Here is a 21,663-nt window from a genome sequence, read left to right as displayed (position 1 = left end):
AATGTGCCTAGTGTATACATTTAGTGATTTGGCTTGGTGAATAAGAAGACAAAATCAGGTATTTGAAAATGCCTAATTCTATTCTCCATGGGGAAAAACACATATTTTGGAAGATATAAAGGAGAAATAAAATTAGAAGAGACCACAAACTTAGTGCAATGGCAACTTATTTATTCATTTATTATTATCATTATTACTTCCCTATTAAACTGAACAATGTTTTTCTTTTTCAGTCCTATGACAATGGACTGGCACAGGGAGCTGGACTTGAATCTCATGGTAAGACATCTTAAATAAGTGAACATGTAGTTTCTTTTGTTCCCTTAGACAACATCTTGGTGTCTTCAGTATGGAGAACCTCAGAAGTTTTTCTCAACCCTTGGTGCAGCATAATTTTCTTCTTTGTCACTTTCCTGATTCTCTTTTGACACCATTTTGTATATTTGAAGCCTCTTTGGTCAGTTATCATTCAGGTATTATTCAGGCTGGGATGTTCATATGATATTTTCTAGTAATCTATTCAGGTGTTAGCTGCATGAAAATATCTTGGGATTGTTTCTTACTCTATTGTTAGAAAACAACAGGTTTTCTTTGGCATAACTCTAAAAGGCTAGACCAAATATAGAATATTAAATATGAATGAACAAGTTCATGAAGAAATGAAAATTTTTATTTACCTTCTTTAATAAAATTATTAGTCATAATCATAAAACATTTTGCTGCTTAGCTTATATTTAGTGCAAACATTAATACAGTCTTTTCTTTCGTGTTTTTTTCCACTTTTGGAAGAACTAGAATAATGTGATAGTCACTAAGTTTGTCAGCACATCAATAGCCTGAGTTCTCTCAAGTTGAAATTTCCATTTGGAAATAAATAAGCTTCCATTCTTCTTTTCTAAAAAGGAAGAGGCCAGGTCATGGAGCCTCTCTGAGTGAATTTCAGTTTCCTCCTCATCACAACAGTTTTCTGTATGATTATTTGTTATCTCTATCCCTTTGCTAGCATAATGGAGCAGAAAGAACAGAGCAGTGTTCTGGTCTCAGCCCTGACACCAACTGAGTGACCTTGGCTCCTCACTTAATTTCTCTAAGGGTTTCCTCATCAATAGAGTAGAAAGGATTGCATCTTTCTTTAGGATTGTTATTAGGATTATAAGAGATATGGGGAAAAGTGATTTGTAAATCATAAAACCTGTATAAAAAGATATTTCTAACAAATATTCCTTAACCCCATAGCCTTGTATATACTCTGGGATTTTGTCCTATCAAGTATTTCCTCCCCTTCTCACCTCTTCACTCCCTCCTTAAATTTAGGTAGTTGTAGACTATGTGTCTCTAAGGGGTATATAGAACACTGTCCTCTGAAGCCATACTATAATTATGACACCGTAGTTTTTGTATGTGCCTGAGTCTATGAGATGGAGGGTGGGAGGAGCTGGCAGTAACAATTATGTTACTAGTCATCGCCACATGATCAAGAGGGATGTAGTTATAGTTGTACAAAAAGGAAATCTGGTGGCTCTAAGAATTTCTGAGAAGACAGGATCTGGTGTTTACTATTGTAGGTGGTATTAATGTACACTCTGGCTGAGGAGTCACCTCACCTGTAATACAGTTGATATTCTTTCCAAGACATTGGGATTATATTCTCTGGAATATGAAACAGAGGGGCTTCCCAAACATGACACTGTCTAATGGGTCCTGTCAGGAAAAAATCTTCCTGAGTTATACAAGTCATGATTTTGAATTGGTATGACTTGAGTAGGCTGTACCCATTAGGATCATTAGTGATGGACTATAGTTTGTGCCCTAAAGCTTGTATCTTCCCTCTATCTGTAACTTTGGCTTGGTAGATTTGAGGCCTAAAAGCCCTAGAGGAAGGCCTTTTAATCAGAGTGTCACAGTGTATTAGTGTATCTTAAATAGGTTATTATACCAAAATAGAGCCCCTTCAGCCTTTGGAACAACCAAGCAGTACCTGGGTATCTGGAGTCCCTGGTAAGGTTGTCTCTGGCCAGGATCATCTTCCTCAGTATTACAGTATGGCCTACAAATACCAAATATTTTAATTTTCTTTGTGTGCTATGAAGTTAGATAGGCTGGGAAGTGCTACCTTAAAGGATTTTGGTTTAGTTTTCTTTCCCCCTCTCATCACTATCTATACTAGCAAGTGAAACCTCTTTCTAAAAAGTCCTACAATTTGGCCACCCCATCAAGTCACTGTGTCCTCTCTTTTTCTTTTTTATTGTTACTGTCTTTGGAAAAGTGGTCCAAATGTACTATTCACTTTTCTTCACAAATGACTTGTTCTGTCATTCTCTGTGTAAGCCTTCAGGAACTTAGGAAGTTTGTCTTTGAAAGTCATGAGTGATCTGTATTTCAAATCCAATATCTTTCTCATTCCTCATCTTATATTTATTGAAGCATTTGAGCTATTAACCTCCCCGCTTCTTTCTTAAAACATCACATTCCACTTGTCCTACTTCCTCATGAATTACTTCTGGTTCCTTCACCATCTTTGTTTCTTCCTCTCATTTCTTTCCCTCAGTTCAGCTTTCTTTTCTTTTGATAATTCTTCCTAAATCTCAAGGCTTTTGTATGTGCTGTTCCTTGTATGTAGAATCTTCCTCCATCATCCTCCACCCCCAGCATACACCTGGTTTTCTTTCACATCCTTCAGATCTTGGTTCAAGCTCCTGATTTAAAATTGCAAACCACCCAGATACACCTGCAGTATTTATAATAGAATTCCGAACAAACTACACATACACATCCCATTCTCTAACCCCCTTACTAGATTTATTTTTCTCCATATCACTTATTATTTTATAAATGACCTATGTTTTATCTATTTGTTTTTTGTCTGCTGCTTCTCACTTAAACCTCATGAGAACAGAGATTTTTGCCTGTGTTACACACTGATGTATCCTCTGCACCTGTAACGTGCTTGGCACATAGTTGAACAAACTAACAGATGGTTCTTTATTAATTATCTCTGTGTTGATGGCACCCAAAACTGTGTTTCCCAATCTGTACTGTTGCTTCTGTGCTGCATAGCCCCCTTTCCATTTGCTTGCCAGGCATCTTTCTCGATATGACTTCAGTATCTCAAACTGCATATTTTTAAAACCATCATTCTCCTCTTCAGCCTGTTGTTGCTATTCAGAACTAACATAGATTTATTGATTTTTAAAAATATTTTTTGGCCGGGGGAATCCAGCAATCCAGAATTTTGAGTTTAATTTTAATATCCTTTTCTATTTTTGTTTTTAATTTGCCAGTTACACCAGTTGTCGTCCATAAATTATCAATTTATAATCCCTGATCTACAGACTAAGAGGAAAATAATGTATTTATTAACCAGCTGCTGTGTGCCCACTACCATCTGATACTTTACATACAGTCTCATTGAATCCTCATATCAACCCTCTGAGAATAGACATTTTTGTTTTAGAACTCAGAGAAGTAAAACCACTATGAGTATTAAAGAATAAAGGCTGTAATAGAAATATTTTATACACAATTGTGGAAGAAGATAAAAGGGGTAGTTGGAGGGTCAGGGAAAATCATTGACAAGCCTCCTGAAGCAGTGGCACGGGTGGACAGGTCAGGCCATATAGGGAAATCTAGAAAGCCAGACACAGTCACCTGCCAGATTGTGGATAAGTCTGTGAAGGGCTGGTGCTCCTTCACAGTATGTGGGCCTGACGTAACCAGGGCAAGAGTAAGAAGAATTTGGATGCCAAGTTTATGGGAGAATAAGGGCAAGCTGGACTTAGCACCACTGCCTTTGTTGCTTATCTCCTCTAACCATAACCAGGGTAATGAGTGCTACTTAACCTCCACCTTACAAGTCTCACACAGATTTCTCTAACTTTTGACCATACAGGGAAGTGGATCCTGGGAAACAGAATTCTAGCTTAGCCAAGTTGACACAGTACAAAACCACAATAATTACTGTTATTTCACTCAGAGAAGTCACTTGCTTAGTAGGCTCACATATCAGGTAAGTGTCATAACCCACTTTAAAACCCTGTGCTTGCTCAGTAATCTCGTCCTGCCTGCATTTAAGTCCCTTAGTTTATTTGTCTGTAATCTGATTTCAGTCTAACTTTGTAGACCCACATCTGAGTGACCCCTTCCATGCACTCTAGGTTGTAAGAAAACATACTCTCCAAACATTTATACGTGGTTTTTCACCTCTGGACGTTGCTAATATTCCTTTTCCTTTGCTTGAAATGCTTCCTTTCCACCTGCTTCTGCTTGTTTCTCTTTTCATAACTGTCAAGAGTTTAATCTATCTTTCTATACCTGGTTCCAGGGCTTCCAGTGTCACCTTCTCTGTAAAACATTTCATCATCTTTTGTCTCCCTTAGTTCTGAGCAATATTTCCCTTTTCTGTATTCCCATAATACTTAATTCATGCCATTTTTACGGTACTTACCTCTGTTTATCTTTGCTGGATTGTAAGCTGGTCATTCATGTCTTATTCCATATGCCCTTGTACACTGTACTATTTGATGAATTAGTTATCCTGTATTCCACTTTGCATCTCTTGCTTGGAAAGTTGAATTTGGAAGGTGTATTTCTGTTACAGTTTGTTATTAATTTAGTTTCTTCATGTGCCTTTCTCATTCCCCAATTTAAATATTATTTTATATATATATATATTTTTTAATTCAACTACTGTTCTCCAACTGTTGCTTAGCTTGGAGCCCATTTTTCATGAAAACTAAACAGATATATTTTATCCTTTTAGGCCATGATCATCAAATGTAGTGATTCTCTTTATCCCCATGATTCCCTTAAGATAGTACATGTTGAGTATCCCTTATCCAAAATACTTGAGTCCAGTAGTGTTTTGGATTATGGAATATTTGCATTATGCTTACCAATTAAGCTTCCCTAATCTAGAAATCAGAAATTTGAAATGTTCCAGTGAACATTTCCTTTGAATGTCATGCAGGTGCTCAAAAAGTTTCAGATTTGGGAGCATTTCAGATTTCAGAATGTTGGATTAGGGATGCTCGTCTTGTACAGTTTTAGGGTAAAATGTTCCTTTTGTTTTGGAAGAATTGAATTTTCCTGCTTTGTTAGAGATAAAACTATTCTTGCTGCCCCGCCTACCCCCGCCAACTGAGGATTCATAATGCAGAAGTTCAGGTAAATTAATTTGGTTCCATGATTCTTTTAAAATATCTCTACTTCTTAATTATATAAAGATGAATGTTAAATCTAAATATTCAACACCCTTGAATTTATATCACTTGGCCAGGCACGGGGGCTCTGCCTGTAATCCCAGCACTTTGGGAGGCTGATGTGTGTGGATCACTTGAGATCAGGAGTTCAGGACCAGCCTGGCCAGCATGGTGAAACCCCATCTCTGCTAAAAATACAAAAAAAATTAGCCAAACGTGGTGGCACACACGTGTAATCCTAGCTACTCGGGAGGCAGAGGCACAAGAATCGCTTGAACCCAGGAGGCGGAGGTTGCAGTGAGCTGAGATCACGCCACTGCACTCCAGCCTGTCTCAAAAAAAAAAAAATATTACTTCACCTTTTTAATATGGTGTTTAATTGTAAAATGATGTGCTTATTTATGTGCCTATTTATTTAGTTTTCTACTTTAGCTATATGATTGTTGACTACCTTAAGTTTCAGAGGACATGGATTCTTTTCTGATAACTTAGTATATACAAGTACTAAGAGAATATCTAAAACTGAACTGGAAAACCTGTGGGAGCAAAATAAGTTACAACTGTTAAACACTGTTAAAATATAAGTAGATCATGACATAACAGAGCTGAAGTCAGGAACACCTCCTTTACCCTGCACTTGGTAGAACTGGGGTAGGTTAAGAGAGAGTCTCTGTGGTCCCTTCCATCTGTGGTGTTTTATGACTGAGGTATTCTGCATATGCTAATTCTCCATGTAACTGAAGCACATCACGTAGGTGGCAAACTTTTAACCATTTCAGATGAAAATCTTTCTTATTCTTTTATTTGTATTTGCCTCAATATTCTTACTATTATCCTTAAAGTTTTGTTCATACTATGTCTTCAACTAAGGCCTAATGAACACAGTTTCACCTTTTCTTTTTTTTTTTTTTTTTTTTTTTTTTTGAGACGGAGTCTCGCGCTGTGTCACCCAGGCTGGAGTGCAGTGGCGCGATCTCGGCTCACTGCAAGCTCCGCCTCCCAGGTTCAGGCCATTCTCCTGCCTCAGCCTCCGAGTAGCTGGGACTACAGGCGCCCGCCACCACGCCCGGCTAGTTTTTTTTTGTATTTTTAGTAGAGACGGGGTTTCACCATGTTAGCCAGGATGGTCTCGATCTCCTGACCTCGTGATCCGCCCGCCTCGGCCTCCCAAAGTGCTGGGATTACAGGCTTGAGCCACCGCGCCCGGCCACACCTTTTCTTGATGAACTCAAATCATTATAATAAAGAACAATTCTAGTATTGTACTTTTAATATATGATATAATATGCTTGAAGTATTTTGAAGTGTGTACAGATCATTGATCTAATGACATCTAGCCCCAAAAAGATACTCCATTTTAGTTCTTGTGCCTGTTTTTAAATAGTATTTTGTAATCTACTTATTATCAAGATGTCACTTCTCTTTTCTTCTTGATTCTATGTCTGCCTTTAACACTCTTCTAACATACTACTATTTTTTTTTTTTTTGAGACATGGTCTCACTCTGTCTTCCAGGCTGGGGTGCAGTCAAGCGATCCTCCTACTGCCACCTTCCAAGTTGCTAGGACCACAGGTGAACACCACCACGCCTGGCCAATTTTTTAAATATTTTTTTGTAGCGACGGGGTCTCCTTATATTGCCCAGGCTGGTCTCGAACTCCTGAGCTCAAGCAGTTCTCTCACTTTGGCCTCCCAAAGTGGTGGGATTACAGGCATGAGCCACCATGCCCAGCCTAACATACTAGTTTTTATACGGGGTTTTATAACTAGTTTTTTAGAGATTTGTGTAAAACAAGAGACTTTAGGAGCAACAGGCTTACCTGTTGGTAAATGAATGTTAGTTTAATCTTAGACTTTGTAAATGTTTCTGGCAACCCAGTGTCCAAACTTCTGTAGTTACTATTTTCAAAATCCATTAGTTTGGACAAAGTAAAGAGTGTTTTTTCTTTGAGTTGTGCCAGCTTGCATTAAGTAGTCCTAATAGGTAGTTTGGAGAGTAATTCTTAATTGCCTCTTTTTACTTTTCGGGAGTTTTAAAGGTTACTTACTGTCTATTAGAGACTTTATATTTAATGATGTAATAACACTTGAAGTCATGACTTGGTTATGAAAGAAAAATTGAAACTAATGAGTCATTTGGAAAGGAAATAAGATTAATAGTTGCTTAATAGAAATTATTTTAAAAGGTTGCAATAAATTTTTTTTAGCTTTTCTTTTGATTCACTCAAGAGTAACATAGATGTCCCAGCTAATTCTGAAGATTAAATAGTTCCTAGCTGACAGTAACACTTCTAATATGATAGCTACCTTGAGTTTTCTAGAGGGAATGCTCACCTTTCCTTTGCCAGAGAATACATTTGTAACACCAAAAGGATAGTTAAGGCATGAGATATATTAGGAACAAGACATTTAAATTGCTAAAATTATTAAAAATCACTAGGTGAAGTCAAGTATAAGTGTATTCAAATTGTTTGGAGTTGACAACAAATAGTGCCAGTAAAAAGTGTTGTTTCTTTTCTTATATGGAAAAATACTGACTTTTCATTTCCTGAGGAAAGTACCTTTGTGAGTGTATTAATTAGTTTTCTATCGCTGCTGTAACATTTTGGCACAAATATAGGGGCATAAAGCAACCCAAATTTATTCTCTCCACTTCTGGCCAGAGCTATACATCTGTGACTAAGCCTGAGCCGAGAATTACAGGGCTCAAATCAAGATGTCAACAGGGCTGGCTTCTTTCGCCAGCAGTGGCTCCAGGGAAGAATCTGTCCTTTGATTCTTCCCAGCTTCTAGTGGCTGCTGGCATTCCTTGCCTTTGGCTACAACACTCAAATCGCTGGCACCATAGTTGCATTGCCACCTGGCAGTGGTACCCACTGCCACCTCTCTGTTAGTCTAATCTCCTTCTCTCCTCTTGTAATGACTCTTGTGAGTACAATTAGGGCCCACCCAGATAATACCGAATAATCTCCCCATTTCAAGATCGTTTAACTTAATCACATTTGCAAAGCCTCTTTCTCCATATAAAGTAACATTCACAGGTTCCAGGGATTAGGACTTAAATACTGGGGAGGCATTATTCAGCCTACGCAGTGGGTGTGAATACGTTTTGAAGTAATGCTGTGCATCTGCTTTCATATTTGGTTTCTCTCTTTCCTACCACCCCCATTCCCCACCATTCTTTTCTTCCTTAAAATTCTTTTTTTTTTTTTTTTTTTTTTTTTAATATAAGTTCTAGGGTTCATGTGCACAACATGCAGGTTTGTTACATATGTATACATGTGCCATGTTGGTGTGCTGCACCCATTACCTCGTCATTTACATTAGGTATTTCTCCTAATGCTATCCCTCCCCCAGCCCCCCACCCCACGACAGGACCCGGTGTGTAATGTTCCCCACACTGTGTCCAAGTGCTCTCATTGTTCAGTTTCCACCTATGAGTGAGAACATGCGGTGTTTGGTTTTCTGTCCTTGCAGTAGTTTGCTGAGAATGATGGTTTCCAGCTTCATCCATGTCCCTACAAAGGATGTGAACTCATCCTTTCTTACGGCTGCATAGTATTCCATGGTGTATATGTGTCACATTTTCTTAATCCAGTCTATCATTGATGGACATTTGGGTTGGTTCCAAGTCTTTGCCATTGTGAATAGTGCTGCAATAAACATACATGTGCATGTGTCTTTATAGCAGCATGATTTATAATCCTTTGGGTATATGCCCAGTAATGGGATGGCTGGGTCAAATGGTATTTCTAATTCTAGATCCTTGAGAAATCACCACACTGTCTTCCATAATGGTTGAACTAGTAAATAGGAACACTTTTACACTGTTGGTGGGACTGTAAACTACTTCCTTAAAATTCTTAAGCTGACTAGTTGTAATATCTGTATATCAGCTTCTAACTTGTTTATGTTATGTGTGAAAACTTGTCTATAGCTTAGGGGTGATGGAACCTAAATTCATCAGCAATATACTGTCTTTAAGGGACTTAAAAATCAGTTTCAGGTGATTGGGTTCTGGACAGGGAGTTAGTAGTCCCAGATTTTAGTTCCAAATCTGCCATTAACTGTGTAATTTTAAACAAGTCCCTTAGTCTTGTTCCAAGTCTTACTACTTTTTTTCATAAGTAAAATGTTTCTTATAGCTTTATGTTATTCTCTGTTTTATCAAATATTGAAGACTTGTGTATAGTGGTTATTTTAAAATCTCATCTTTTAAATTTAAATTTTATTCACTATTTTCTAGAATTATATAACCACTTTTTCCCCTCGAACATTCTGTACTATTTTCATAAGCATCTAATTTGAAGTTTAAAACATTGTGTGGTTTTGATTAACAGGAGGATCTACTTTTTGTGGCATTGCCTCACTATGTCTGATGGGTAAACTAGAAGAAGTTTTTTCAGAAAAAGAGTTGAACAGAATAAAGAGGTGGTGTATAATGAGGCAACAAAATGGTTATCATGGAAGACCCAATAAGCCTGTAGACACCTGTTATTCTTTTTGGGTGGGAGCAACTCTAAAGGTAAGAGAAATAATAAAAAATGAGAAACCTATATTCTGTGTTCATATAAATTGTGCTAAAAAGTTTTGGTCTTTGTAATGTGTATTAAATATTGTTAGGTTTAGGGTACTGGATTTTCTCTTTTGCTCTGCCAAAGCTAGTCTTTCTATGGTTTTTCCATAGAATTCAATGATCTCTTGTGCTGCTTGAAAATTTTCATTCTTAGAAAACTCAGGTAACTCAGAACTTGAGTTTTATGCCTACTTAAACCTTATATAGAACATATTAAATACTTACTTTCTTGTAGATGTAAGGTAATAAAAAACTTGTAACTGGAACTGACTAGTTCATGTAAATCAGGGATCTGTCTGAAAATGATACCAGTAAAGGTTTTATGGGAAGGTGTTAATCTTAAAAGACAAACCATGGGTCATTTCTTCAAAAACCATGTAGGGACTTTTTTATTATTTATTTGTTTAAACCTTCTGAAACTCATCAATTGACATGCCAGCACATTTTTTCCCATCTCTATTACCTTTTAATATACCTAATTCTGTAAGGTTACTTAGTCACTAAATACACACAAGTTTTCTCTATTTTTAAGTTGCCTTTTTATCTTTAAGAATTGTCACCTTGTTCTGATATTCTGCAATCTAACAGGAGTCTGTTAGAGGAGTCCATGTTTGTCTTCTCTGTAATATCCTAAATTTTTCTCTTAAAATTTATGTATAAGGTTGAAAAATATTGGGAAAAGAATGATTTAAAATGATGACAGTAGTCTCCCTGTCTCTCCTCACTTGGAGTACTATTTCTCAGGTTCATCATTTCAATTTTTTTTGACTGTGGGAAATTTCAAGCATATTCAAAAGCAGGGAGAATGGTGTAATGAACACCCATGTGTCCATCAACCATCTCAACAATTATCAACCCAAAGCTACCCTTTCTTTATCTATACTCTAACTAATTCCCTTCCATTCACTGAATTATTTTAAAGCAGATCCCAGATAGCATTTTTTATATTCTTTGGAAAATTTTTAATGTAATCTCTAAATGAAAATAACTTTAAAAAAAAAACCAGAACCCTAGTGTCATCACATCTAAACAATTAGCCATAATTGCTTATTATCATTAAATATCCAATGATTTCCTATTGTATCACATATATTTCCTATTGTATCACACCAAGAGGCACGTAATATCCAATTATCTCTCCTTTTAATTAAAGAGCTCCAGAGTTGAAAATATACATAGCACATTATACTTATCACTTTAAACATTTGTAAGTTTGCAATTCACTAGTATTAATTCAATTTACAATGTTGTGTAATCGTCACTACCATGCAAAACTTTCTCATTTTACCCAGCATAAATCCTGTACACATTAAACAGTAATTCCCTATTCTTCTTTCCCCTCAGCCTGGTAACCTCTACTCTACTCTCTGTCACTATGAATTTGTGTATTCTAGGTACCTCATATAGGTGAAATCATACAATATTTGTCCTTCTGTTTTCTGGCTTATTTCACTTAGCATAATGGTTTCAGGATTTATTTATGACATGGCATATGTCAAAATTTCATTTTTTTAATGGCTGAATAATAATATTCCATTGTATATAAATACCACATTTTCCTTCTTCATTTATCTGTTGATGATCACTTGAGTTGTTTTCACCTTTTGGCCATTGCAGATAATACTGCTAAAAACATGGGTGTATAAATATATTTTCAAATCCCTTCATTTTTGAGGAGTATTATATGTATATAGAAGCGGAATTGCTGGGTCATATGGTAGTTCTTCATTTAACTTTTTCAGGAAATGCCAAACTTTTCCACAGCATCTACAACATTTTATGTTCCCTCTAGCAATGTATGAGAGTCCCAATTTCTCTACATCCTCACCAACATTTGTTTTTTCTGTTTGTTTTATATATAAAATAGCCATTTTTTATATGAAGTGTCGTTTCATTGTGGTTTTGATTTGCGTTTTTCTAATGATAATGAGTGTCTTTTTATGTACTTATTGGTCATTTGTATATCTCTTGGGAGAAATTTCTATTCAAGCCCTTTGCCTATTTTTAAATCTGGTTTCTTTTGTTGTTATAAGGTTGTGGGTGTTCTTCATATATTCTGGATATTAATCCCTTCTCCAATATATGATTTACAAATGTTTTCTCATTCCTTGAGTTGCCTTTTTACTCTGTTGATGGTGTCCTTTAATGTACAAAAGTTTTTTGATGCAGTCCAATTTTATCTAAATTTTTCTTTTATTGCTTGTGTTGTTGGTGTCATGTCCGTAAAACTATTGCTAAATCCACTGTCATAAAGATTTTCCCCAGTGTTTTCTTCTAATAGTTTTACGGTTTTAGGCCTTAATGTTGGGCCTTTCATCAGTTTTGAGTTAATTATTGTATGTGATCTAAGGTAAGATCCAACCTCATTCTTTGACACGTGGATATCTAATTTTCCTAGCACCATTTGTTGAAAAGACTGCCCTTTTCCATTAAATGGTTTTGGCACCCTTGTCAAAAGTCAGTTGACTATATATGTGAGGTTTGTTTCTGGACTTCCTATTTTATTCCGTTGTTCTGTATGGCTGTCTTTGTGCCAGTACTATACTGTTTTTATTACTGTGGCTTTGTAGTAAGTTTCAAAGTCAAGAAGTTTGAAACTTCCAACTTTTCTTTTTCAAGATTGTTTTGACTATTTGGAGCCCCTTGCAATTTGATATAAATCTGGTAATTGAGTTTACCATTCCTGCAAAAAAAGTCTTTTGAAATTTTGATGGAAATTGCATTGAATCTGTAGATCACTTTGGGTAGTAGTGATATCTTGACACTGTTGAGTGTTCCTATCCATGAGCACAGGATGCTTTTCCATTTATACAGGAGGTCTTCAGTTTCTTTCAGCAATGTTTTGTAGTTTTCAACATACAAATCTTTCACTTTTTTATTAAGATTTAATTCTCAGTATTGAATCATTTTAGATGCTGTTGTAAATGAAATTGCTTTCTTAATTTCCTTTTGGATTGTTCATTGCTAGTCTATAGAAACTATCAACTTTTTATAGAATAGTTTTGACAAGCATTAAGGATCATTGCTTAAATCAGTTGTGGCATTAAGAGGTTATAAAACAGTGGTATTCTTTCATTCCATCTCAATTTATTAACTAGCATTGTTTTTTAAAGAAGAATTATTTTACCTTCCCCTGAGATATACTTTGTACAGAGAAGGACAGATAAATACCGATTTCTTTCCCTTAATAGTGTTCAACAAAATGAGTTGGTTCCCTACCATCCCCTCAGCCTTTCCAATGAAATATTAGATTTTAGAGTTTGGGGTTTTTTGGTTTGTTTCTGGTTTTTTTTTTTGTTTTTTTTTTTTTTAGAATCATTGTGAATACATAGATTTTAACATTTTTTAGTCATATATAATACATATAATATATATTAGTCATATATGACTAAAATATATATATATATATGATGCTTAAATTGTCCCATCTTTAGTCGATAGGAACCCTTTCAAGTTGTCCCAAGTCTTTTTTATTTGACGTCAGTAGTCTTTGACAGCTTTCTGAAAGCAACCACTTTTAAACTTTTTAAAAATGTTTTAATTCTTGTGGACATTTCTGTAACTTTAAATTACAGACTAACTTCTTATCACCTTTAGATATTATTGATGATTCCCAACTAAGAGAAATTAAGATTTAGCCTCTCACTTTTCCAACAAATTGTTACCCGTTATGTTTAGTTCTGAGTCTTTTCCTCATCTTCTACCTTCCAATGCTATATAAGGTTACCTTTATTTTTATAATGTCAAGTTAGGAAGCATTCATATTTTTGTTCAGTATTAATAATCACATCTTTCAGGCTTTGCCTATAGGTTGATTCTAAAATTTGAAAACCACTAACCAACACTTATTAGGATAGTGCAAATATTGTTTATTGCTAAGCCAAGTGCAGTGTTAATATTATCCTTTTTTCATTTTTATTTAATGACCAATGTGCCACTGATGGAAAATGTTCCTAACATCAAGATTCAAAAAAGCCTTTTTCCTTATAGTATATTAATTAAATCAATGTAAATGAATAAATTTGTTTCTTGTTTGTACCATAACTTTCTTATGAGTTTAGCTTTTCTTTTTGAGAAATAATGCTTCTTCATCAGTCACTAAAAGCTGTGGCTCTCTGGTTCGTTGACATATATTAAATTGTTTTGTATCTTCAGAAATTTCTTGATCCCTCTTACCTACTGCACACCTCATCTTGAACTTCACAGTGTTATTTACTTATTTATATCTTACTTTTATGGGATCTTGAGAGAAAAACCAAGTACATGTCCTAAATCATTAAAAACTATATAGTTTTTTATGTTGCAATCATTTTTGTCTTACCTTTTTCTTTCCTAATTAAAGAGCTATACTTCTTTACTATTTTCAAAACTGTCTTTAGCATCTGGTTAGTAATTTTTGTTTGCTCTTTTTTTAAAAAACATTTTTAGTTCCAATTACTACTAATTTATAACTAATAGCTAAAGAGCTTATCATAAGAGTTAAAATATGGGTAGATAAAATTTACTTTTTAAAATGACTGATTATGTTGAGTGGATTGGAGTTGTCTTTTGAATTTAGCTTAATGTGCTTCAAAGGGTACAGTTGGCCTGATTCAGAAGAACGAAATAGAGGGTCAAGAAAAGGAGAGTAGATTTGATAAGAAAATAAAAAAGATAATGTGATTGACTCATTTCAAGTGCTCAAGGCCACGTAGAGTTGGTCTGAGCACCTTAGCTAAAGAAAAGCATATCTAAATGACAAACATCTGAAATTTGAGCCAAAGGTTGATATGAGTTTTGTCATGTCATTTCAGCTTCTAAAAATTTTCCAATACACTAACTTTGAGAAAAATAGAAATTACATCTTATCAACTCAAGATCGCCTTGTAGGGGGATTTGCCAAGTGGCCAGACAGTCATCCAGGTAATTATTTTCTTTGTGAATCCAGAACAACCTTTATTTCCTGAATAGATCTTCAAGCATCTTTATCAGAAAAGGCATATGATAGAAAAAGGCACAGTTGCAAAGTTACATTAAATATTATTTTTAAAAAGCTATATTGTGTAAGCTTAGGATAGATTTAGGGTATTGGGGAGTATAAAGGAAAGAGTTTATTATCAAGATGCATGGGTATAGTGTGCATTTTTCCCCAAATATTTTACTTAGTAATGTTTTATTTCATTTTCATCAATAACATAGATGGTCTGAATGGGTCCTTTCCAAAGAAGAGAATTATTTAGCCCATCCAAAACCATTAGGATTATTAGTCATGACTTGAGCTAAGGATAGTAAATTACTCCCGATCCTGAAGGAAATCAGTTCTTACTCTTTTCAGAAGTCATTAAATAGACCGAGCGCAGTGGCTCATGCCTGTAACTCCAACACTTTGGGAGGTTGAGGCAGGTAGATCACTTGAGGTGAGGAGTTCAAGACCAGCCTGTTCAACATGTTGAAACCTGACTCTACTACAAATACAAAAATTACCGGGTGTGATGATGCGTGCCTGTAGTCCCAGCTATGTGGAAGTCTGAGGCAGGAGAGTCACTTAAACCCAGGAAGCAGAGGTTCCAGTGAACCGAGATTGCACTACTGCCCGCCAGCCTATGTGACAGAGTGAGACTCTGTCTCAAAAAAAAAAAAAAAATCATTAAATAAAATATTTCAAATCCTGAATATGTGTTTCTCACTTCCCATACTCTTGTTCTCCAAATTTCAACAGATTCAGACAATATAAATGGTATGGCACTCAAGGCCCTCCCAAAATTTGGCTCCTCTCCCACCTCTACCATCATTTTGTAGCCTACACCTCACCCGACTTACGTTTTCACCTCCAGCAAAATAACTGTATATACAGCTTCCCTATAAAAATCCATTTAAGAGTGTGTTAAAATAATTTCAAACACTGACACTTTTGATAAGCAAGTAAAGAATTAGTTACAAATATGAAACTAGACACAAGGAATGATTGTTTTTGCCAGTATTGCAATAGAGTCGTGGTTTTTATTATCAGCCTAGAAAGTGCCGTATCAGCGTTCATCTTCCATCACAGAACTGCTATAGTTGGAATGTGTACTTGAATCAGAATATAAATAAGGAGCTCTTGAAATCATATTTTTGTATTTGAAATGAGCAGGAATATTTTCTTACACCCCTACTTGCCTGTATTTTCATATAAAACATGCTTCCTAGGCCAGGTGCATTGGCTTACTCCTGTAATCTCAACACTTTGGGAGGCTAAGGTGGGCCAGGGGCATTGGCTTACTCCTGTAATCCCAACAATTTGGGAGGCTAAGGTGGGCGGATCACTTGAGGTCAGGAGTTTGAGACTAGCCTGGCCACTTGGTGATGAAACACTGCCTCTACTAAAAATACAATAATTAGCCAGGCCTGGTGGTGAGTGCCTGTAATCCCAGCTACTTGGGAGGCTGGGGCAAAAGAATTGCCTGAACCTGGGAGGCAGAGGTTGCAGTGAGCCAAGATTATGCCCCTGCACTCTAGCCTGGGCAACAGAGCAAGAGAACATCTCAAGAAATAAAATGAAGTAAAATAAAATAAAAGACCAGGTGTGGTGGCTCAAGCCTGTAATCCTAGCACTTTGGGAGGCTGATGCAGGTGAATCACTTGAGGTCAGGAATTTGAGACCAGCCTGGCCAACATGGCGAGACCCCGTCTCTACTAAAAATACAAAAAATTAGCCGGGCATCGTGGTGCGCACCTGTAGTCTCACCTACTCAGGAGGCTGAGGCAGGAGAATTGCTTGAACCCAGGAGGCAGAGGTTGCAGTGAGCCAAGGTCGTGCCATAGCACTCCAGCTTGGGCGACAGAGCAAGACTATCTCAATCAATCAATCCATAGTAAAACATGCCTTCTTAGAGAAAGTGTACATTGCTTTCAAAGTTGTAAGCCAAAGTGTGTTTTCAGAAGTTAATTTCTCAAGAAAAATAATATTTTGAAATTTTTTGTATCTCTAGTGCCTCAAGAAAACTGAGAATTATTTTGGACTTTATTCCATTTTTTCAATCAGTGCGGGTACTGTTTTAACAAATAATGGAAATAGGGAAATGACAATCTCTTAGAAAACATTTCTTATGTAAACATACTTGAAATACATTCAGTGTTTGTAATAGCTTTTTAAAAAGAAAGTTCTTGACGCTTTTTCCGGAGAGATCAGTTGCTAACTTTAACATTTGTGTAAATATTTGGATGTACTACTTACTTTTTACAGATACATTACGTTTTCAGAGTATGCACTAGAAAGCATAGAAAGTCTTTGCTAAATTGAATTTATGTGTAAAGATCTGGTCCCAGAACCTTTACAATCATTTTAATGAGATTCTTTAAGCTTATTCTTGGTTCTAGTAAATTTAGTAGCAAATTTGACACAGAGGGATTTTATATACATTTATGAAAGAAATTTCTAAAGAATGAGCTTTTGTTATGGAATATATATATATTTCATCATCTAAAGTGCTTTATTATGGAGTAAACATATTTCCACATGTAAAGTGCTTATACATTGCCACCTACAGATAAGGAGTTTTTTAAAAAAAGCAATTTGAGGCTTGAAACAATTGAGTTCTGATCTCATTGGCTGTTACAAAAATCTTTTTGAGAAAAAAATAAGTTTTATTTGTTACTTTACCCAGAGAGATTTTAGTATTACACAGTTCTATTTTATGTTATTATGGATGTATATCTTCTGTTGTAATTTTTCCTAGAAAACGTTCCTAGTTTCTAGAAAACAGCTTAATGTTACTTTGTACCCTTTGTAGTTTTAGAATAATTATATGGAATGATGTAATATTACAGGCGAAATCAAATTTATTTTTTATAGTCTGAAAGTCAAAGGAAAGTGAGCCAGAAGAAACCTAAGTATTTTCTGAAAAGGCCTAAAAGTTGATCAACATGGGCCTCTATTAGTGAAATAACGTTTTCACAATGGCATTGAGTAAGCACAACTATTTGTCGTTTCTGTTTTGAAAAAATAAGTGATACTCTTGTAAGTAAAGCTTTTCCTTTAACCCTTTTGACAAAATTTGATGTGGTAAGATGTTTTGAACTTTTTGTTGTTTTGAGACAGGGTCTCATTCTTTTGCCCAGGCTGGAGTGCAGTGATATAATCATGCCTCACTGCAGCCTCAGCCTCCCTAGGCTCAGGTGAGCCTCCCACCTCAGCCTCCAGAGTAGCCGGAACTACAGGCATACACCACCATACCTGAATAATTTTTGTATTTTTTGTAGAGATGGTGCTTCACCATATTGCCCAGGCTGGTATCAAACTCGTGTGGCTCAAGCAATATACCCTCCTCAGCCTCCAAAGTACTGGGATTACAGGTGTGAGCCACCACACCCAGCCTGTTTTGAACTTTAATAGCTCTTAAGGCCATAAATGTTGGCCAATTCAAAAGTAGAAAAAAATTTTTGACTGGTACAAAACTGTCTTTGTAGTGTTCCTATAACTGCAAAGCTCTGAGCTCTTCAGAAGTCTACATAAGACTCCTAGGCAAGAATGACCATGTGATTTCATTGGCCACTTTAATAGAAGAGGATTACTGCCCCCTGAAAGATTAGTGAGCCAGTGCAGAATTGTCATGGTATGAGCACTCATGTTATTTCAACCAAATAGAATGTGAGTTTGTTTTTATTGTCAGATCAGATATTTTTACAATGACTGACATTACCCTAAATAGGAGGATTAAATATGGCACAGCATTCCAGAATGGATTATTTTTGCATAAGCTCCTTTTATTTAACACAGTGTTAGGATAGTCCTGCCTATGGTTTAGGAACTTTCAGAGGCAAAACATGGAGCAAGGGGTATTGCAACTTAGATTCAGAGTTTTGTTTTCATTTTAAAGAAAAAAAATTTAATGATACAGCATTGAAGCTACTCATTTCCATGTTCTGTAGTAAGCAAAAAGGGAAACTCCCTCAAGTGAGAAGTCTTACATATGACTGCTGCTCCTCCTGTCTTTTCATCACAGAGGTTATGGATAGTATCAGCTCTTCAGTTGGAAACTGTTTTCCTTTGTTAATGATATTTTCATGAATAAAATATTTTATTTTGATCATCTAGGTTTTTTTTAATTGATGTTTGAGACTTTGAGAAAGCAAATATTTTAAAAACTATATTAGCATTTCTCTAAACTTTTAATGGAGTGATGGGCTGGTAAATATGTAGCTGAAATATTTTGTAGAATGTACAAGTAGGAATGCCTGTTATGATGTTTTAAATGCCTTCTTTTCAGATGCTTTGCATGCATACTTTGGGATCTGTGGCCTGTCACTAATGGAGGAAAGTGGAATTTGTAAAGTTCATCCTGCTCTGAATGTAAGCACACGGACTTCTGAACGCCTTCTAGATCTCCATCAAAGCTGGAAAACCAAGGACTCTAAACAATGCTCAGAGAATGTACATATTTCCACATGACTGACTTTAGATTGGGAGGATGGGGGGATTTGTAGCATAACTGTAGCTCAAGTTTAAAAGCCATGTATAACCAAGTGTGCTCTTTTTTTAAAAGGTAGTCTTACAATCAAATCTCCTGCTGATGTCACTTTGGGATATGGTCTTGAGCCAGTAATCTTTGTATTGGGTTTCGAGAAAATCTTTGTTGAAGTTTGAACCACAACTTTGTCGTGGTTCTTAAATGTTTATACTGTATTTCTAAGAAGTTGTTTGAGGCAAATTAACTGTATGTGTGTAGGTTATCTTTTTAAAAACTCTTCAGTGCAAATTGTATCTTATAAAATTGACACGAATTTTCAAAACAAGTTTGCACTTCATATAGCATTGATAATCTTCAGGTGAACACTTAGTGATCATTTAAAAAGCTCACTGCTGATGGTGGAAAATTTGCTTTAATGAATTAAGTATCTGGGATTATTCTTTGAAAGCAGATTACCATAATTTTTTTTAAAAAAGAGTGACTTATTTTGTCTTATTCTTAAGTAAAGTGTGCCAATTAAACCTTTGTGGCCTATATAAATGAAATTAATAACTTCACAGTAAGAATAAATAGGTTTAACTAATATGATAGTTTTCTAAAAGGAGATTATTTGAAGACAACTATTATGTAACTGAGGGAAAAGCAACTTAACTATATGTGATTGTGAATGAGAAAGTTTTGTGCTATGTGGGTCATTTATTTAGACATTGCTGTGGTGAATACCAGTTATGTTTGATTTTATTCTCAAATCATTAGTTGCCTTTTTTTTTTTTCTTTTCTTGCTTTCTAGGAAGAAAACAATCTTTTTTATCTAGAAGGAAAGATACTTTGTGTTTTTATTTTTAGCCTTTTGAATTTTTTAATTCGTTGCCCCCAGTGTGTTAGCTGCTCTAATTTCAAACTAATGCTTTTCTAATTTTTTTTCAAACTAAATAAGTGAAAAATACAAAAACAGAACCATTCAAATAGATTCAGTGGTGCAACTCTATACATGGTCATTTTTATTCTCATATTTTCAGGTAAGTGAAAGGCAAATGTAACTATTTAAAGGATAAGAAATAGGGTTTTGTTTTTGTTCATTGTTTTGTTTTCTTAAGTTTATGAACTAGCTAATTATAAAGGAGATAATATAAAAACTCTTCATTAGTAATTAATTAATCAATAACTCATATCCATTACTTGCTTAGTGACATTCAGAACTATGAGTCTAGTACTGAAATGGGGAAAGAAATCTCTTCACTAAAGGAGTTGGGTTAAGTTAGTCTTGGTGATAATAAATGTTGAAATATAAACATCAGTATAAAAACTATATTACTGGTATCACTGTTTAGGCATTGTAATATTTTAAATGTTATCTTTTTTTCTAAATTAGAGGAAAAAATGTTGTAAAATAACAGTCCTTCCCAAGGGAAACAGTATGTACTTGGAGAAATGATTCATTTATTATTGGCATGCTTAGTTTTAAACCTGAGTTTGCCAACTGTATGTTTTTTAATTAGAAATAAAAAAATCTTCTGATGGTGGGGGGAAAAACTAAGCTTACTAACAGACGTTATCCTTCTATGGGTTATTCCAATTGCTACTGTTTCAATCCTGGCAGAGTAAGACATCCGTATCTCAAACTAAGTCATCTCTTAGACATTGGAAGTTGAAGTAGCATATATATAATGGCTTTAGTACTATATAAAAAGCCCAAATTGTTTTTTCTGTATCACCAAGAAAGGTTAGGAGGTAATAAAGGTAGTAACTGTATGACTGTATTCATAAATGTAAGTTACAGGAAAATTCCAATCTAAAAGTATTTCATAAGGCTAAATATTTTCTAACTCCTTAAAATTTAATACCATAAGATGATAAATTTTAGTATGCTTCTAATTGATACACCTGTGGGAGACTTTCTTGTGAAACTTTATGGACTAGTAAATGTTCACATTCCATAGCAACTTAATTGACCAGAAAATAGCAGGCCAGTGTGAATTGTGGAGAAACTATTTCTGACTTTTCTAAATAGTTATTTACAAGAAAAGTATTTATCGATTAAATAAATTATAAGCAATATTTCACATATATGCTTTATTCCTTAACAGGAGTGATATAATGAGGGGAAATATGAAGTCTGAAATCTCAAAAAGCTCTATTTTCCTACTCCCTAATTGTCTCCTTCCTGCCCCCTAATTTTGTGGTATTTTTTTTTTTTAGAAGGTAGGAGGAGGAGCTTTGTTTTGAGCATCTGCATACAAATAAGATTAGTCAGATCATATGGCATAGTTTAACCTGTTTATCATTTCAGTGTTTTTAGATTTGATCTATAATATATATGTGTTATTAGATCTTTAGTTATTTGTATTTAATCTAAATTCATATAGAAATCTTGCTGACGGTGGTATATAATTTGAAAACTGTTGGACCTGATCATTTTTGAAAGACAGTTAATGAGGAGGTGCTCTGGAATCAGATGACCT

The 21,663-nt window shown here is 35.2% G+C and overlaps 1 protein-coding gene across 2 annotated transcripts in view; it reads left to right on the top strand.

The window, feature by feature from the left end:
• The window catches only part of PGGT1B (protein geranylgeranyltransferase type I subunit beta), a 52,991-nt gene extending 32,240 nt beyond the window's left edge, over positions 1 to 20,751 (top strand). Inside the window, exons 6-9 of one of the 2 annotated variants that reach the window (XM_025389354.1) lie at positions 234 to 279; positions 9,538 to 9,722; positions 14,567 to 14,675; positions 19,001 to 20,751. In XM_025389354.1, the coding sequence (XP_025245139.1) occupies positions 234 to 279; positions 9,538 to 9,722; positions 14,567 to 14,675; positions 19,001 to 19,182 (522 nt within the window). In that variant the 3' untranslated portion in view covers positions 19,183 to 20,751. The remainder of the gene's footprint in view (positions 1 to 233; positions 280 to 9,537; positions 9,723 to 14,566; positions 14,676 to 19,000) is intronic. The other variant, XM_025389355.1, reaches the window with a different exon arrangement.
• Positions 20,752 to 21,663: the final 912 nt, after the last annotated feature.

Source organism: Theropithecus gelada, chromosome 6, assembly GCF_003255815.1.
Source record: "Theropithecus gelada isolate Dixy chromosome 6, Tgel_1.0, whole genome shotgun sequence".
Classification (NCBI taxonomy): Eukaryota; Metazoa; Chordata; class Mammalia; order Primates; family Cercopithecidae; genus Theropithecus; species Theropithecus gelada.
This window is presented reverse-complemented; position numbering and strand designations above follow the sequence as displayed.